The 17,415-nt window shown below is 24.6% G+C and overlaps 1 protein-coding gene across 4 annotated transcripts in view; it reads right to left on the reverse strand.

Annotated features, from left to right (window-relative positions):
• Window positions 1-5,498: 5,498 nt before the first annotated feature.
• Window positions 5,499-17,415, reverse strand: part of LOC101238775 (deleted in lung and esophageal cancer protein 1) — a 91,979-nt gene continuing 80,062 nt past the window's right edge. For 3 of the 4 annotated variants that reach the window (XM_065809242.1, XM_065809241.1, XM_065809243.1), the window contains 7 exons: window positions 13,676-13,767; window positions 13,468-13,549; window positions 10,226-10,384; window positions 9,949-10,074; window positions 6,170-6,323; window positions 5,872-6,019; window positions 5,499-5,753 (listed from right to left, as the gene is read on the reverse strand). In XM_065809242.1, coding sequence (XP_065665314.1) covers window positions 5,615-5,753; window positions 5,872-6,019; window positions 6,170-6,323; window positions 9,949-10,074; window positions 10,226-10,384; window positions 13,468-13,549; window positions 13,676-13,767 — 900 coding nt within the window. In that variant the 3' untranslated portion in view covers window positions 5,499-5,614. Of the gene's footprint in view, window positions 5,754-5,871; window positions 6,020-6,169; window positions 6,324-9,948; window positions 10,075-10,225; window positions 10,385-13,467; window positions 13,550-13,675; window positions 13,768-17,415 lie in introns of those variants that run through there. The other variant, XR_010641565.1, reaches the window with a different exon arrangement.

Genomic DNA, 17,415 nt, shown 5'->3' on the forward strand with positions numbered 1-17,415 from the left:
AAACAGATCAATTTATTTCACAGATTATCTGTAGTGATTGTTTATATGTGAATTTTTTTGTTTATCAAAACATTGATCGATGTTTATAAAGATAATATGCAAGAAGATAATTGCATTATTGCAAACTGTGAAACATCAAGAAGAACAAAGAGTGTTGGAATATTCAATTCCAATTCATATCCTGCAGGTCCTGCTCATCAAAGTTGACGATCTGAATGGTTAAATTCAATAACTAAAGGACGTGTTTTTGACCAGCAGTTTAAAGAGCAGATTAAATCTAGTAAAGTTTTTGCTTGAGAAAAGCACTTTAAGCCAGATGATTTTGAAACACGTAAGTTGTTATTAAATAATAAATAAAACTAAATATATACATATATATATATATATTTATATACATATATATATATATATATATATATATATATATATATATATATATATATATATATATATATATATATAACTATATATATAACTATATATATATATAATATATATATATATATATATATATATATATATATATATATATATATATATATATATATATATATATATATATATAATATATATATATAACTTATATATATATATATATAACTATATATATATATAAATGGCAAAAAGGATCATGAAAAATGGAGTAATACCGACACTACTATTGCCTACAAAAAGCTGTAACACTACTTTACCAAATCAAAGAATGCCAAGAAAAGTCATTTTATCTGAGTCTAAAAAATCAACTAAGTACTATGATAAACTTAGTGACATTTCGATTTGAATTCCTAATCTAAAACTTTTGTTTTTAGCTCTTTTGTAAAAAAAAAAGTCTTGGATAAATGTCTCTTAAGATCTTAAACCAAAAAGAAAAAGCAGTTTTCCAAACTACTTATATAACAACAATTATTTATATTCAAAGCTTTATTATTTTTCTTTTGGCTTATATGATTGTTTCATATTTGTACGTAACCCTTTGTTGCATTGTTCTCCTGTTTTTTTTTATTGCTTTGTGCTTATTGACAATGCCTTTGGCAAACGAATGACTTCGAACTTTAAAGTATAAACAAAGTATTGAATACAAAGTAGTTTTTTGAATATATTTTTCTATTTTTAGCTCACAGCTTTCAAGAATAACCCAGTAATATTCATCTATATCTTGATCATACAATGCTTTTTTTTGTCAATGATTCTATGTCTATGCATTTAGTTAATTTTGACTGTTCTGTATATAAGCAAAATGCTTTTTCTGCTATAATTAACATTTGCTTAAACTCAATTGATATACCAGTGAGTTCTCCACGGTCGAGAGCATTGATAAGCTTTTGGTCAGCAATATTTTTCGTTTTGCACTGGCAGCTTTTTAATATTGACGTAACTAGATACATTAGCCCTATAATAAGATGCAATGCTGTCAGCAAGTTTGCTTAATAATAATGTAGCAGCATCTTCATATTTAGCACCACACTTAAAAATTTGCTTACTGTTGATTACTATTTTGCCAAAATAATCAGCATAAAAGAAATTTAGAGAAATTTAGAGAAATTTTACTTCAACTTTTAATTATTCTGAATCTTTTCTTTTATCTGGTAAATCTGAAGTTTTTTAATAACTTTAATCATATTATTACCATTGAGGTTTCTGTAATCTTGCAAGACGCTTTTTTTAGTAGTGAGAACAAAATCTTGGTGTTAAAATCTGCATTATTAGCTGGCTCATTAAAATTGTTGGGATGCTTTTTAGAGATATGCAATTTTAACCAACCTTTACATCTACAAACTTTAGCACATACATTACATGGGAAGGATCCAGGGCTGAGCTAAAAACAATTTTAAAAACTAAATCAATCAGTCATCCAATTAATTATTTTCCAGTTCTATCCCAATTATTTATTTTTCACTTAATTTGATCCCTTAGTAAAAACGTTAAAGCAAATGTTTGTTTATGCTATGTAAATGATTTACATAAAGAAACATTACTTTTCACATTTAATCTTACTAGGAAAAAGTACTCACATCTTTGACAATAGCTTCAGAATAATTTTCAAGTTCAGCATCTTTTTCAAAACATTCCAATAGCATTATGAGGTCACTATTATAAAAATAATTATCGTCTTCTTTTTCTTTAGCCATTGTAAATTTTTGTGCACTTTCAATATCACGTGATCACAGCTTTCATCTTAGATTAGATTTTTTTTTTGCTAAACACCGAGTTTCTAAACCAGTTAACTCTATAAACTATGCTCCAACACATGAGTATTTACAAGTTATGAAAGAAGCTGGTAGAATCAAGGAAGAGTTACATTTTGATGGCAAGAAGATTAAACAGAAAGAAATGCAAGTTGTATTTTTAAAAAACAATGATCTGGAAATGAAGTTGGCAGCCTTTCTTTAAGAGATGAGAAAGCCAAAACTATGGTTTCGGTATTGCTTAATTTGTTAAATTAATTTGATATATGGAAAGTAATAAACTGATTCTTTGTGACACAGCAAACTCAAATTAAAAGTTTATAGCCAGGACTTTGGAAGTTTCACAATATATTGGTTGCCAGCATCTTGCGTTAGATTTGTTATTGAAACATGTCATGAATGAAATTTTTTGAGGCAAAACATTATAACTAAATATAAATTATTTTTTTGTTGATGAACTGATGCAAAATTTTGATGTCTTGATTAAAAATTTTAAACATTCAACGTCAATTATTAGCATACCAGCAGTGGTATAGCGAGATGAATTGAAGTTTTTATGTGAGCTAGGGCATCATTACAGATTTTATGTAGAAAAAAAAGATTTTGGCAAAAATAATTTAAGGCTCTTCCAAATATTAGTAATGCCAGGTGGAAATTCAAGAGGAATTATAGCATTACTGGCATTTATTTTATCGCCAGAACAGAGCAGCAACTGCAACCAGCATGCAATTTTATTTCTAGTAAATGGATGGATGGTTTGCCAATTACTATTATAGTGCAACAAAGTATTAGCTGCAGTTAACCGGTATGCAAAAGCAAAAAAGTCATTTTAAGACACTGGTTTTTATACTAAATTGATAATGCTTAATCCAAAACCGTTAACAGTTTTTGATTTAAAGATTTTGTTGTTCAGATGCCGCATAAGCGGCCCAGTCTAGATTTTCACAAAAAGTTTTTATTTTTTTGCTTGCGTTTTCATAATATATTGCATTTATATATATATATATATATATATATATATATATATATATATATATATATATATATATATATATATATATATATATATATATATATAAAATGTAGGTGATAATTTCCTTTTATTTTCCACAAGTTTTCACCAATATTTTTGAATAATAAATAATAGAAATCACAAGCAAAAATTCCTAAAATTAGTCATAATTTGGGTATTTGTTTTTTCATGAAAAGCTACTATTATAATTTTCAATTTAATAATCAATTTAAAGATATACAAGTCAATATATCAAATTAAAAACCATAAAATAAAAAGTATACGTACAATACGGAATAACAAAGATATGATTAAAAATGATGATTAAAAAAAAAAAAAAAAACGAATATAGTGTCAATACGGTATAGTTTGCAATGAATATAAGTTCCTTTATTTTAATTATCTGCAGCCGATTTGTTTAGGAAGTATTACGCGATAATAGATGTTTAAAGTATACTATAAATACAACGTTTTAATAGCGGACTTTCCATTTTACATGGATTTTAAATTTACTAAAATAGGCATTTTTTTAAGTATTTTTATTTAGTTAAATAGGGGAAAAGCGCCTATGATGGCAAACTTAACTTTGAAGCTTCATTATTCAGTATTCTGAAGACCAATAATAAAAGTTTTGATATAGATACATTCCTTATTACATGAAAACAATAATAACTCTCGGAGTTTTTATCAGTTTTGTTTTTTTTATAAGTTATTTCTATTTTAAAAAAAAGCACAAGTATGCCATCAAAGGCAACCACTGTTCCTATTATAGCATAGGGGAGGATGGGGATGGTTAGGATCAAGGGTAGCTTGATGATTTCATTTAACTTTAGAGTGTTTTCTCAGAAAAGCCAGAAATTACTCGGAACCATCCTAATTTACCATTTCATGCTACACAACGGCATGGTGAAATTTCACCAAAATTAATTTTTATGGAAATATGACCGGTATGTCATCATAGGTACCTTTCTCCTATATGGAATATTTTATAAAAATAACAAAAACAACAAGTAACAAGTACGACTGTATAAAGTAACAAGTACGGTTGTATAACGAAAAAAAAATGTTTTTGAACATGTATTTATAGAAATAAAACAAAAATACAGACGCAAGTATTTTTGATAACATAAAATATGTATATTTCGGGAGTTTTAAAGTTAGTTTGAATAATTATATATTTTTTAAACAATATATGATACTAGGATTTAATAAAATCATATCGATCAAGTCTATGCATGTGGACTTTAGTTTGAGTAAGAAGTTGAAATTGAAGAAAAAGCTTTTATTTTATGCTAATTTTAAACATAAATAACTTATGCAAGTATACAATAATAAAAAATCATTATTTAAAATTAAACTCTATACTATAACATTTGTTTTAAAAAAAAATCTATACTTAAGTACTTTTCTTCTAAGAAAAAACATGAAAACTATATATTTTTGAATACCCTGGATAATATGTTTAAAAATAATAATAGTAACAAATATTACAGATTTTTTTTTTTTTAAATTTAGGCCAAAAATGAAGTTTTTCAAACCACTGTGCACTGGTGTAATCAAGAAACTGTTAAAACACTGCAAGATCCAATGTTTGTGTAGAACGTGCAATAAAAACAGTGAAATAAATTATGGTTTATGGAAAACCTGAAAAAAAAATCAATAAAATTTTTTATTTTTGTAATGAAATTTAAAAGTTACTAACTTTTTAAACATCTACAATTTATTAGAAATACATGACTTTATATTGAAAAGACCTAATATTATTAAAAAACTTTTTTTTGCTTTATGGGGAAGTTTTTTATTTATTTTTTTAATTTTCATTAGAATATCTTTAGTCTAGAAGTCATTGTGTGGCACCATGGTCATACAAGATTTCAAAAAAGTTATCACCCTAATGTACACTAAGAAATTAAAGAAATTTTATGACGTTAGATGCATAATGATAGTTAATATTTATATTTATACTTACGCGTATTGTATCTAAAGATAGCAGATGTTATGAATTATCTTTCGAAAAGCTGCCAATATTTTAATATTTAAAACTTGAAAATTAGTGATAAGGGTTGGTCTAAGTAAAACATTTGCTGTGAACATTTAAATAATTTGTGGCAAATACTTTTAAAAAATTAAATCTATTTTTTATATTAAAAAAACAAGTTTTTCATTTACAAATTATATATTAAAATCTATTGAACGTTTATATAAAAATATAAATATTTTATACTATTTTACAAATTTAAAATATATGCCGCACTGTAATTAAAATTTATGAAGTTTTTTTTATTTAAATATCGAATAATTTATAAAAACACACTTTAAAATATTTTAGAGAGAGACAAGTTTTTTGATAGAACTAAGTTTTAACAAATCAAATTAAATAATAAACTTCATCAACTAAGGAAATAAACTTCATCAACTAAGGAAAAAATTTCTTTGTAGAGTAAGCTTCATCAAAAGAACCTTTTCCTTGAAGTGTTAGTTTCTGAGGTTGTTCATTAAACAAAACGTCGAGAGTTGTACGTATAAAAACATCACATTCATACTCTACCATATGTCTAAAAATATAAAAGTTAAAGATAAATAAGTTAAAAATCAATTTCTAATGCAACAAATGAAAAAGTTGAAAATAAAAAGCAAAAAAAAAAAAAAAAAAAAAAAAATTAAATAAATTACGCTGGGGCAAACTTTATTTTGACTTGAGCTTCGTTTTTATTGGCATCTTTAGCCTCGTTTCTTGCAACGCTTGATGCTTCACAAGCTATAGTACCAAATGTTTGAGATATATAAAATACTGTGTTAATAGATTCGGGACAGCTCACGTCTAAAAAAAGACAAAATGACAAGGTAAAAATTATTTTAAATCGACTTTTTTAAGTGTATTGTTATTTTTGGAAAGTTATTATTAAAAAGAAAAACACTATTTAGATACTTAAAGAATTTATAAAAACTAAAAGTAAACAAATTTAGCAACCTTTATATAACTCCCAGTGAAGATTAGTATTACTTGAATTTTGTATAGTCAAGATGTCTTCAATCACTTCGCCTACGAAACACGTTTTAAAATTAAATACTTTTTTTTGAACAGTTACAAAAGGATAAAGAAGTTGACCAGTCATGCAGCACATCTAAAAAATAAATGACCATGCAGTCATTTAAAAATAACGATTATTTGAAGTTAATACCTCTAAATTGTTATTAGACAAAAAATTGCAAGCAGCTCAACCTTAGATAATGGAATACACTGTACGCCCGTACAAATAATGCTCACATAATAGAAATCTTATTTGTACGCGAAAAATGTTTATAAACTTTAACTTTCCGGCGTAACTAATATACTGGCGTAATGCAATGTTGCGTTTAATTTCGACATCATTGCGTTTAATTTCGACTGTTGCATCACATTTTGACAATTTAATAACAAATTTCAAAATTTTTTATATTAGTAATGAAAATTTTTGTTACATAATAATAAGTTGGATTAAATTGGGCCAAGAAAATAATTAACGTAGTTACTTTTTTAATTCTAAAATATTTAAAGTGAATACTGAAATTATGAATCTGGTTTCGAAAAAAAATCTTTGTATAGGGTAGATACGAGCATACCTAAAGGTTTCTTAGATGTAAGCAGTGAAGTTAAAGTTGCTTCGTATTTTTTGAATCGACTTTATGCGGTGATAACAGTAATCAGAGCAATTAACATAAGTTTATATGCAGTAATTGGCGGTTATCATCTAATTAAAACGCTGGTAAATTTTTCACGTTGTTAAAATAATATCATCACGCATGAATAAATCTGTGGCGCGAAATTTTGGTGCTAAAATAATGAAATTAATTTTTTCAGAAAGGAAAATATTTTAGCTAAAAATCCAATCCATTTTTGTTTGAAAAACAATGCATAGAAACATAAAGATGCCATTTTTGTGTAATATGAGCATGCCTAAATTACCCAGTGTTTTCCATTGAAATTACCTAGTTTAAAGTCTCAAAATAGCAGCGGTTTTAATTGCTTTTTGAATAAAAACAAAACATAGTAAAAATTTTTATTATTTTATCAATAACGAACTAGTTTTTTTTTCTTGCGGAAAACATTGTAGCTTTGTTTAAAGAAGTGGCTTAAAATTTAATCTTTTAATGATAAGTTTTGTTAATAACGAATCATTATATTCCTAAAATTAGTTCTGCTTTACCTGATCTTTTACTTTGACTTTTTTGAAATATTTTAAAGTGCTCATATTACCAAGTGGTCTGGTAATATAAGCGTTTTGCTACTTTTTTAAAACCTCTGTGTTTTTTTAGAAAAAATTATCATATAAAAAATATTGTAATTGCATATACTCGCCTAATAAAAATAAAAAATACAAAAGTAAGTTTATTCTTCAATAAGTAGTTCTCTTTTTGAACACAGAATCATATACCTAAGCAAGTTCCTAAAATATTTATTACAGTTTGTGCTAGTAATATTTAATGCACTGTTTTGTATATTTTGAAGTAGTTTCTTTCCAGTTCCAGACGAGCATCTTCTGATAAACTGTTTCCATTCAGAAAACATACTTTTAATAAGATTTAAAAAGGGAGAATATGGAGGTAAAAACTATTTCATCCTGAACAACAGTTGCTAATTTATTATTGTTGGAATATTTTTCAAAACGTAGATATTTTTTTTGGCAATTAAAAATAATTAATCCGGTCAATAAAAGTAATGAATATGGTAAGTTACCATAATAATTGTTTTTAAACAACTAAGGTAACTTGAAATAATTAATATCCATAAAATTTATTTTACATAAATATTTTATGTACATCAAAAAAATTATTTTTGAAACCATATTCATGATTTCTGTCTCCACTTTAAATACTGTAGAATTAAAAAATAGCCACATTAGTTATTTTATTGTTCCAAATAAATACAACCTGTTATTATTTAACAAAAACTTTTATTCAAAAATGGTGTTTTTAAATTGTTGAAATGTTATGAAACAATGTCGAAATTTAATGCAAAAGTGTCAAAATCTAGTGATACAAATGTCGAAATTTAATAAGAAACCCTGTATTTTGAACATTGTAATTTTTTTTGTTCAAATTTTAGTTTGCATACAAATTTAAAATCATATTATAGTAAATAGTTTAGAAAGAATCTAACTGTTTTATTTTATAAAAATTAATTTATTCTTAGCACTGTCAAATTGTATGCAATAGTGTCAAAATTGAATGCGATAGTGTCAAAATTGAATGCAATAGTGTCAAAATTGAATGCAACGGTGTCAAAATCATATGTAAGAGTGTTGAAATGTCCCAGTGGGCACGGTACGTTTTTAAAACGTTTTTTAGACGTTTTTATAAGGTTTAAACCTAATAAAAACGTCCAAAGAACGTTTTAAAAACGTACTGTGCCCACTGGGGTACTGAAACAATGTTGAAATTGATTGATACAATGTCCAAATGAGGTGGCAAAACCTGTATTAAGCTAGTCAAGAACTTTGTCAATGTTGATTTGAGTAAGGTAAGAAAGGCTGAAGATTGCATCATGTCTTTATTAACCAGAAAAAAACCATGACAAAAACCATGACAACCATGAATAATTAAACTGTTTTTACTTTAATGATGAAACATTTTTTACTTTCATAGAAAATTTTAGTAGAACACTTTAGTAGAACACTTATATATATATATATATATATATATATATATATATATATATATATATATATATATATATATATATATATATATATAACTTATATAACTTATATATATATATATATATATATAACTTATATAACTTATATATATATATAACTTATATATATATATATATATATATATATATATATATATATATATATATATATATATATATATATATATATATATATATATATATATATAGTAGAATACTTATAGTAGAACACTTTAGTAGAAGCCATTTTGAGCATATTACAGACTTTGAGCACAACTACAATTAAGTTGTTTGATAGACTTTTAAGTCAATTTTTTTTTGAGTAAATTTTTTTCCAAAAACAAAATAAATGCAACATTTATGCAAAAGAATGTGCTTACTATTTTGAATTAAAGAGTATATTAATGTCAGTGAGAGTGAGATAATTTCACTTCTGGTACATAAACAATTATGAATTAAGGAGTATATTGATGTCAGTGATGATAGCCACTATTCTATTAATATTGAAACTATTGATTTACTGATTGAAGTAAATCAATAAACGATGTTATTTTACAACAACTGAGTTTTCAATTTCAATTAGAGGAACAAAGGCGTGGATAGAATACTTAAAACTGAACTTAAAACTCTAACAATGTTTAATGAGTTTAAAGCTAAACATAGACAGTTATTATTAAAGAATGATACCAAAAAACTATTTCTGAAATTCCAATATACCCTAATGAGTCACATAACTAAAAAGTTTTTTATTTTTCTATATTATTTTATAATTATATTAAAATTCATTTTAGAAAAGATTGAGTTAAATGCACAAAGTAATTTTTTTTTTATAATTTTATTAATTTTTTTTAAATTTATGTCTTTGTTTGATATGTGTTGTTATTATTTTAATTTTAAAAAGTTCTAAAGTTTGATGTTAAAAAAAAAAAAGAAAAAAAATTTGTGACTTTTCAATAAATAAAAATTAAATGTTTACATGTTTTTATAAGAATATCAACAATAATTTATTCCATTTTAAAAAATCATAAAAACTAAAAACATTTTCAAAATAAATAAGAGAAATTGTAAACTACCTGAGATTGCTGGTTACTAAATTTTATAAAAAGATACTTTTCAACAAATGCTTCATGAGAATTTGCATCCTTAACCTTATGAAGTGACACTGCAAACTCACAAGAAATTTCAAATGATATATGAAGCTAAAACAAATTTTGTATCATTCATCATCTACTACATTATAAACTTTATTTCATCTTACTGTCAACATTTAATTATAAAAATTACAATACAAAATTAGACAACATAATTTTTCAACAAGACACCACAGATATTTGAATAATTGAAACGAACCTGGGTATTTTTGTTTGGTGACAATGTAATGTTACGTTTTATTTGTTTATGTTCACCAAATTGAACAATTTTAAATGGGTGATCGATTTGACAAGAGATGTTCACCACAACATCACTATTATTAAGCAAGATGAATCGACGAACACATTGAATGGATTCCTTAAATAAAATAAAATGATAAAAAGTCAAACGCTAAAACATCAGTTTAAAGGGTCACTCATTGCTAATTTTACTTGGCTGAAAAAACTGTTAGATTTACAAGGTTGATTATAAAAAAACGGTAATTATAGAAAACATTGAGAAAATAATAAATTATGAGCTGCTGAAATAAAAAATCTAAACTGTTTTAAAAAAATTTAAAAAGTTTTTAACTTTGATTTTTTGTGTTTATATTAAACACTTTTTTGCTAAATTCACTAAATTTATATGACATCAACTTTAGGCTTTCAAAATTTTGTTTTAGTATGCAAAACAAAGTTCATACTCTTGCCTGTTTCAATATTATAGAAAATTGATTTAAAGTTGATTAGTTATAGAACATCGACTCAAAGTGGATAAGTACAATAAATAAAGTTATAAAAAAAAATTTATAGAATTTTAATAGGTAAAATAAATTAAAATTTATTTTACCTATTTATTTTACCTATATAAAATATTATCTTAATAATTAAAAGAAAGTTTAATTTATTTTATTAGTTGTCAAGAACACAGTAATGACTCAAACTTTTCAAGAAGTTGAAAACCATTTGTTTAAGAAAATACCATAAAACAAATAATTTTAAAATGTTGATTTTACTTTTATATATATTTGTTTTTTATTTATATATTTTTTATTATAACTAACCTTCCCAAGGCCGAGAAGGCTACAAATGAAAAGGCTTCTTGTAGGCATAACCCTCTCTCAACTCTATTGACGAACAATAGAACAAGGTTGCTGCATGGAGAAACAAGTTGAGCGCGGTAATACCAGGAACGTGGTGGGAATCGAACTTGGAACCTCTTGCTTATGAAGCAAGTACTCTACCACTACACCACTACTGCATATATATATATATATATATATATATATATATATATATATATATATATATAAATTAGTAAAAAACACTTATCTAACTTTTTTCTTTAACTTGAAGTTTCACCATTGCTGGATCATCAGGAAGAGTTACTATATCTCAAAAAAAATTCAATTTTGAGATTTAGTAACTCTTCCTGATGATCCAGCAATGGTGAAACTTCAAGTTGAAGAAAAAAGTTAGATAAGTGTTTTTTACTAATTTATATATATACATATATACATATATATATATATATATATATATATATATATATATATATATATATATATATATATATAATATATATATATATATATATATAATATATATATATATATATATATATATATATATGTATATATATATATATATATATATATATATATATATATATATATATATATATATATATATATATATATATATATATATATAATATATATATATATATATATATATATATGTATATATATATATATATATATATATATATATATATATATATATATATATATATATGTATATATTTATATATATACATATATATATATAATATATATATATATATATATATATATATATTATATATATATATGTATATATATATATATATATATATATATATATATATATATATATATATATATATATATATATGTATATATTTATATCTATACATATATATATATAATATATATATATATATATATATATATATATATAATATATATATATATATATATATATATATATATATATATATATATATATATATATATATATATATATGTAATATGTATATATATATATGTATGTATGTATATATATATATGTATGTATGTATATATATATAGGCCTCGGCGAGAGTAAATAAGCGCGAGAGCGGAGAAAAGCTCTCCTAAAGCGAACATGGCGAACCATGTGAGCTGCTCCTCTAAGCAGCTTCATACGTGAACTTTTTGTTTTTGCACAAGCTTATTTTTTATTTGTTAAAAGAATTGCTTATTAAAACACAAAACTTGGTTTTATACTTATTACAAGCATATACTTGTAACGCTAACATTACAAGAACATAACAAGTGTCATTTATTGTGCTGTGAAAAAATTCTTTATACGTGCGTTGTCTTTATGTTTTCACACAAGCTACCCTTTTATTTATTAACATTACTTATTTGATAAAAAAAATTGACAAGAGCTATAAAAGTTTTTACTTTTTATAAAAAATGTTTTTCATTTTCTTATTGTAATAGAATGCAGTCATTTTAAAAATTGATATATAAAATATATTATTCATTACATAAAATAAAAATTATTATACAATAATTTAGAGTGTAATAATTTTATTTTTATAAGTTGAATAATTTCTTACTATATCAATATAATTTAGAGATTAATAATTTTATATTTGTCAATTAGTCCAATCTAATCAAAAACATTTGCATAAAAGTCAGCGCTATTTAAAATTTTTTTTTTTTTTGCAACAGCTGTGTCTCTTAAATGGCATTGAAGTTTATTCTAAAATAATTTTTTTTTATTTTATTAAAAATGACTTTGCGTTTTTCATTTTAGTTACAATAATAATTATACTTTTGAGTGAAAAAATTATACTTTTGCAAGAGTCATAAATTGTTCCTGTAAACCATTTTAGGGGAGTGTGGGTTTATTTAGTTATTTGCTTCCCAAATAAATAAATAAAATTCTATGTCTTATGGTAAGACCTTTGTATAAAAAAATTTATACAAAGGTCTTACCATAAGACATAGAAATGAGGTCGGCAATTTTTTGCCAACTTCAAACACTTTAAGGTCAGCAGTTAGGTTGGCTTTACCGAATGCCGACTCTAATTTTAAGGACAGCCGACTCTAATTTTAAGGACTGTCGACTCTAATTTTAAATATATATTGAAAGTATCTAATAAATAAATAATAGCACAACAAATGAAGAAATAGATGTGATATTCTAAAAATTAAGATAACGCGATATTCCATGAACAGATAAAAATAACATAAAAAATTATTAAAAAATAAAAACTATGACTAATGTCATTTTAATTTAAAAAATAAAAAGATAAACAAAAACTTTATACATAACACAAATTAACAGCAAATGTATCTAGTAGCAAGGGGAATTAATAGAGAGCCTAATGAAGATTGAGGATAATTAATTACATATTCTAAAACTAACCATTGTAAGCAAATTATTACACGAAAGTCGAAACATAAATCCATCGTCATCATAATCATCATCACAAGGAGTTACAAGAATCCTTTAAAATAAATACATTGTTTTCATAATGAAACAAAAAATATAGATATTGAAGTAAAAAACAAGCAAAACTAAACAAGAATAACAAAAAAATCAAATCATGCAATAAAAAATCACAAATTTTTACTGTGATGGTTTTACAGCCCCTGTCATATTGATTGAGAATGGTAGCATATCTAGCCCATCCATTCGCTTCATCCATTCTCCATTTTCGCGATCCTAAGTTTAAAAAAAAGGAGACAAATGTACAATTCAATAATCACAATTACAAATCATCACAGGTTAAAGGTAATTTCAGACTTCAACAATAAATTGACAAATATAAAAATATTTTTCAATAAAACTTTAAGGCTTTTTTTTTTATTGTTTGTACCTGTTGACAACTGTTTTGTTATGTTGACAACCATTTTATAGTTTTATTAAAGAATGTTTAGCTCACTGTATTTCTCTCATTACAATCAGTTGAATGTTTTTATTTTACTATGACATTTGAACATGTTAGTCAGTGGTGGACTAGCCCACCAGCCACCATTCCAGGGTGCCGTGGGCCCCTTAAATTAATTTAAATATATATATATATATATATATATATATATATATATATATATATATATATATATATATATGTATGTATGTATGTATGTATGTATGTATGTATGTATGTATGTATGTATGTATGTATGTATGTATGTAAGTATGTAAGTATGTATGTATGTACCAAGGAAAAACGATTGAGGCTTTTGACTTTACTGTCTACATTTTTGTTTATTTCCAGTTTTGAACCCTGCTAAATTTAATTGTGTTTCACTTGAAACTAGACCTGATTAAGTGGCATAATTAGGAATTGCTCTATGAAATAACCATCCATGGATAAATTAATATTCATTATAAATTCCTATTTTTTAATTTGTTTCCTTTCCTGTAAATTCAGACTTAGCATAGCATACCATGCATAATATGCTACTAAAATGTTAAAATCAATGTTGCTTGTTTTGTCTTAACAACATGTGCGAGTTTACAACTATTTAGAAGAACTATAAAGATTTATAGACAACATGGTACAGTAGATTTAGAATAACATTAAACCCGAAGCCAAGCAAATAAATGAAATTCATATCATGTGAAGCTATGCTCCATGCCTAATAAAAGTACACTGTTATTTTGTCATTGGGTACAAATTATGTCATGCATCATAAATATTTTGTTAAATTATGTTTGGATACATTTAGTTCTTAACTATATTTTAAAAATAACTACAAAAATTTAGTTTTTGACACTATATTGCACTTTCTTAATAACACGACATGATTACATTTAAATAGCTGCTTGTAATTAAAAAAATACATATTTTCATAGATATTTTATTTATTTATCAATTTATTTAAATAATTTAATCAACATTATTTTAACTTTATTTTTAAATAAACCCCTAATACAAAGAGGAAGAGAGGAGGAGGAAGAGAGGGGGTAAAAGGAATATGTTTTCTTTCCTAAAAAATGTTACACTTCACATAATTAAAAAAGAATTTATAGACATATAAAGCATATTTATTAATAAGCATATTTTTTTAGGACTTAATAGAGTTAAAACTTTAAAAATGTAAAAATAGCTTTCTTAAAGAAAGCAATTGTTTCACTACTTATATTTTAACGCTATTTACGAAAATCGAGAAAGTTACTTAGGATCTTAAAGTAACAAGTGAATGCATTTAATAACAGAAGTTGAAAAAAAAAGAGAGAACTTTTTTTTTCAACTTACTTAACACCAGGGATTCAGAGTCCCAAAAGGACTCTGGCTTTATAACTTTATTTTTTTATGGTCTCTAGTGTCCAGAAGCTCTAAACATGTTGGTTGATTAATCAACATGGTTAGAGTCCTTGCTGCCATTATACCTAATTACTCCTATATATAATACCTAACTACATTATACCATTATACTTAAGTACTCAGGGTTAGAAAATTAATTGTTCTTCTGACCTATAAGACTTGATAATTTCCGCATTAGTAGCCTATAAGTTTTTTTATATTTTTAAAGCTCCTGGATACCAAAAACTAGAAACAAGTCATCTTTTTGTGAATCTTAAATCTGGAGTCTTTAGAACTCCGCATCCCTGCTTAACACTAAGTCAATCTTAATGACTTAGTCTAGAAATACTTAATCTAGAAATACTAGAAGCAGTTTGAAATTTTTTTTTTCTTTTTAACTTTCAAAATTATGAAAGTAAATTTTAGGTTTTAATTTTTTATTTTTAAATTATTCTTTTATTCATGTCACATGTCATCATGCCAAAAACTGGAGTACAAAAATCTAGTTTTAGGATATAGTTGTCTGCAAAGAAACACGAAATCTGCAAAATTTCTGCAAAGAAGTTATTCACACAATTTTTTTTAGTATGACCACAAAATACATCAGCAATAATACAAGCACAAGGTGGCTAAGATATTGAATTGAATTTATAGAGTACATCAGCAAACTTATGTAGTCTTATAATGGTGCTGATCAAATATTGTTAAAACTCTTAAATACAGCAACTTGATTTTGATTTAAAATACTGCCCATCAAATAACATTGATGGTGTTTCAAGCTATCATGGTTAGTACAATGGACTTAAGCAAAAGATTACTGAAGCTGAAGACCACTATGTCCATATTTGGTGATATGGTCATGTTCTCAACTTAATTGTGAAGGAGGCATTTGAATTGAACTTATTCAAACACAAGTTGAAATAGACAAGATGAAAAGACTGAAATTGATTGGTGAAATTAACTGGTTGGGTAAATCAAATGCTGCAATAGTGATACTTGGAACTTGAATGTGATCCAATTATTGAATATCTGTTCTCTGAATAAAGCAAACAGCTTATAAAATAGTTGCTGTATTTTGTACATTACAATGTATTTTTTAATTCATTATAAATTGATTAGTTTTTGTCTTCATATTATTGCTTATTTAATCCATTTATTCAACCAAAAATTGAAAAATTACAAGTTCTTTTTATAATTTTACAAAATTAGGTTAGGTGTCACTCATATAGTTAAAAACTAGTCATTGGAGTGACACCTAAATAAAATAAACAAACAAACAAAAAAAATAAAACCATGTGTAAATTAAATTAACTTAAAAATAATAATAATAACGATAAAGCTCTAATAAATTAAATAATAAGACAAAAAATATGAAAACACTCAAATAATAACAACAGCAAACAAAAATAAAAACAATTAGCAAAATAGCACAAATAAAAACAAACTTTACGCAATTACAAATTTAAAAAAAATAATAATTTTTTGCTATCTTCGGCAAAAAAAAAGGGTGTAGAAAAGTTGGTAGCAACTTAGTGCAAATTGATGTTCGAATTTTCTTTTTTAGTTTTTTCAAGTGTTAATTTTGAGTATTTACTTTTTAAGTGTTTCCTTGTTTATAATATGACTTGTTTTTTTTTTACTCTTCATTCCTTTTGATATTTTCAAATTCTTTATTTTAACAATTGACAATTAATTCAGTTTTTGATTTTCTTTTTTTCTCTATATTTTTTCAATGGTTAAAAAAACATGACCGCCATCCTGCAATGACCTTGCAAAGAATGAACTATTTTCAGAAAGTTGCAGACTGGGCTGTCTTAACAATATATGTATGTTTGGAAGACTCCTTATTTATTTGCCTGGCTGGTAAAATATATTTAGCCAGTCCACCACCGATTTTAATTATACCAAACTCAAGTAACAATTTAAGTTTTAACAGCCAAAAAAGTGCTCAATAAGCTTATGTAACAATTTATATTTTAAAATTGCCAAAAATTAAAAAAATATAATGAAGTTATATTTTTTAAATAATTTGTTTTAGTACGAAAATGTTCTTTTTCATT

The sequence above is a fragment of the Hydra vulgaris genome, chromosome 11 (genome assembly GCF_038396675.1).
Source record: "Hydra vulgaris chromosome 11, alternate assembly HydraT2T_AEP".
Taxonomy (NCBI): domain Eukaryota; kingdom Metazoa; phylum Cnidaria; class Hydrozoa; order Anthoathecata; family Hydridae; genus Hydra; species Hydra vulgaris.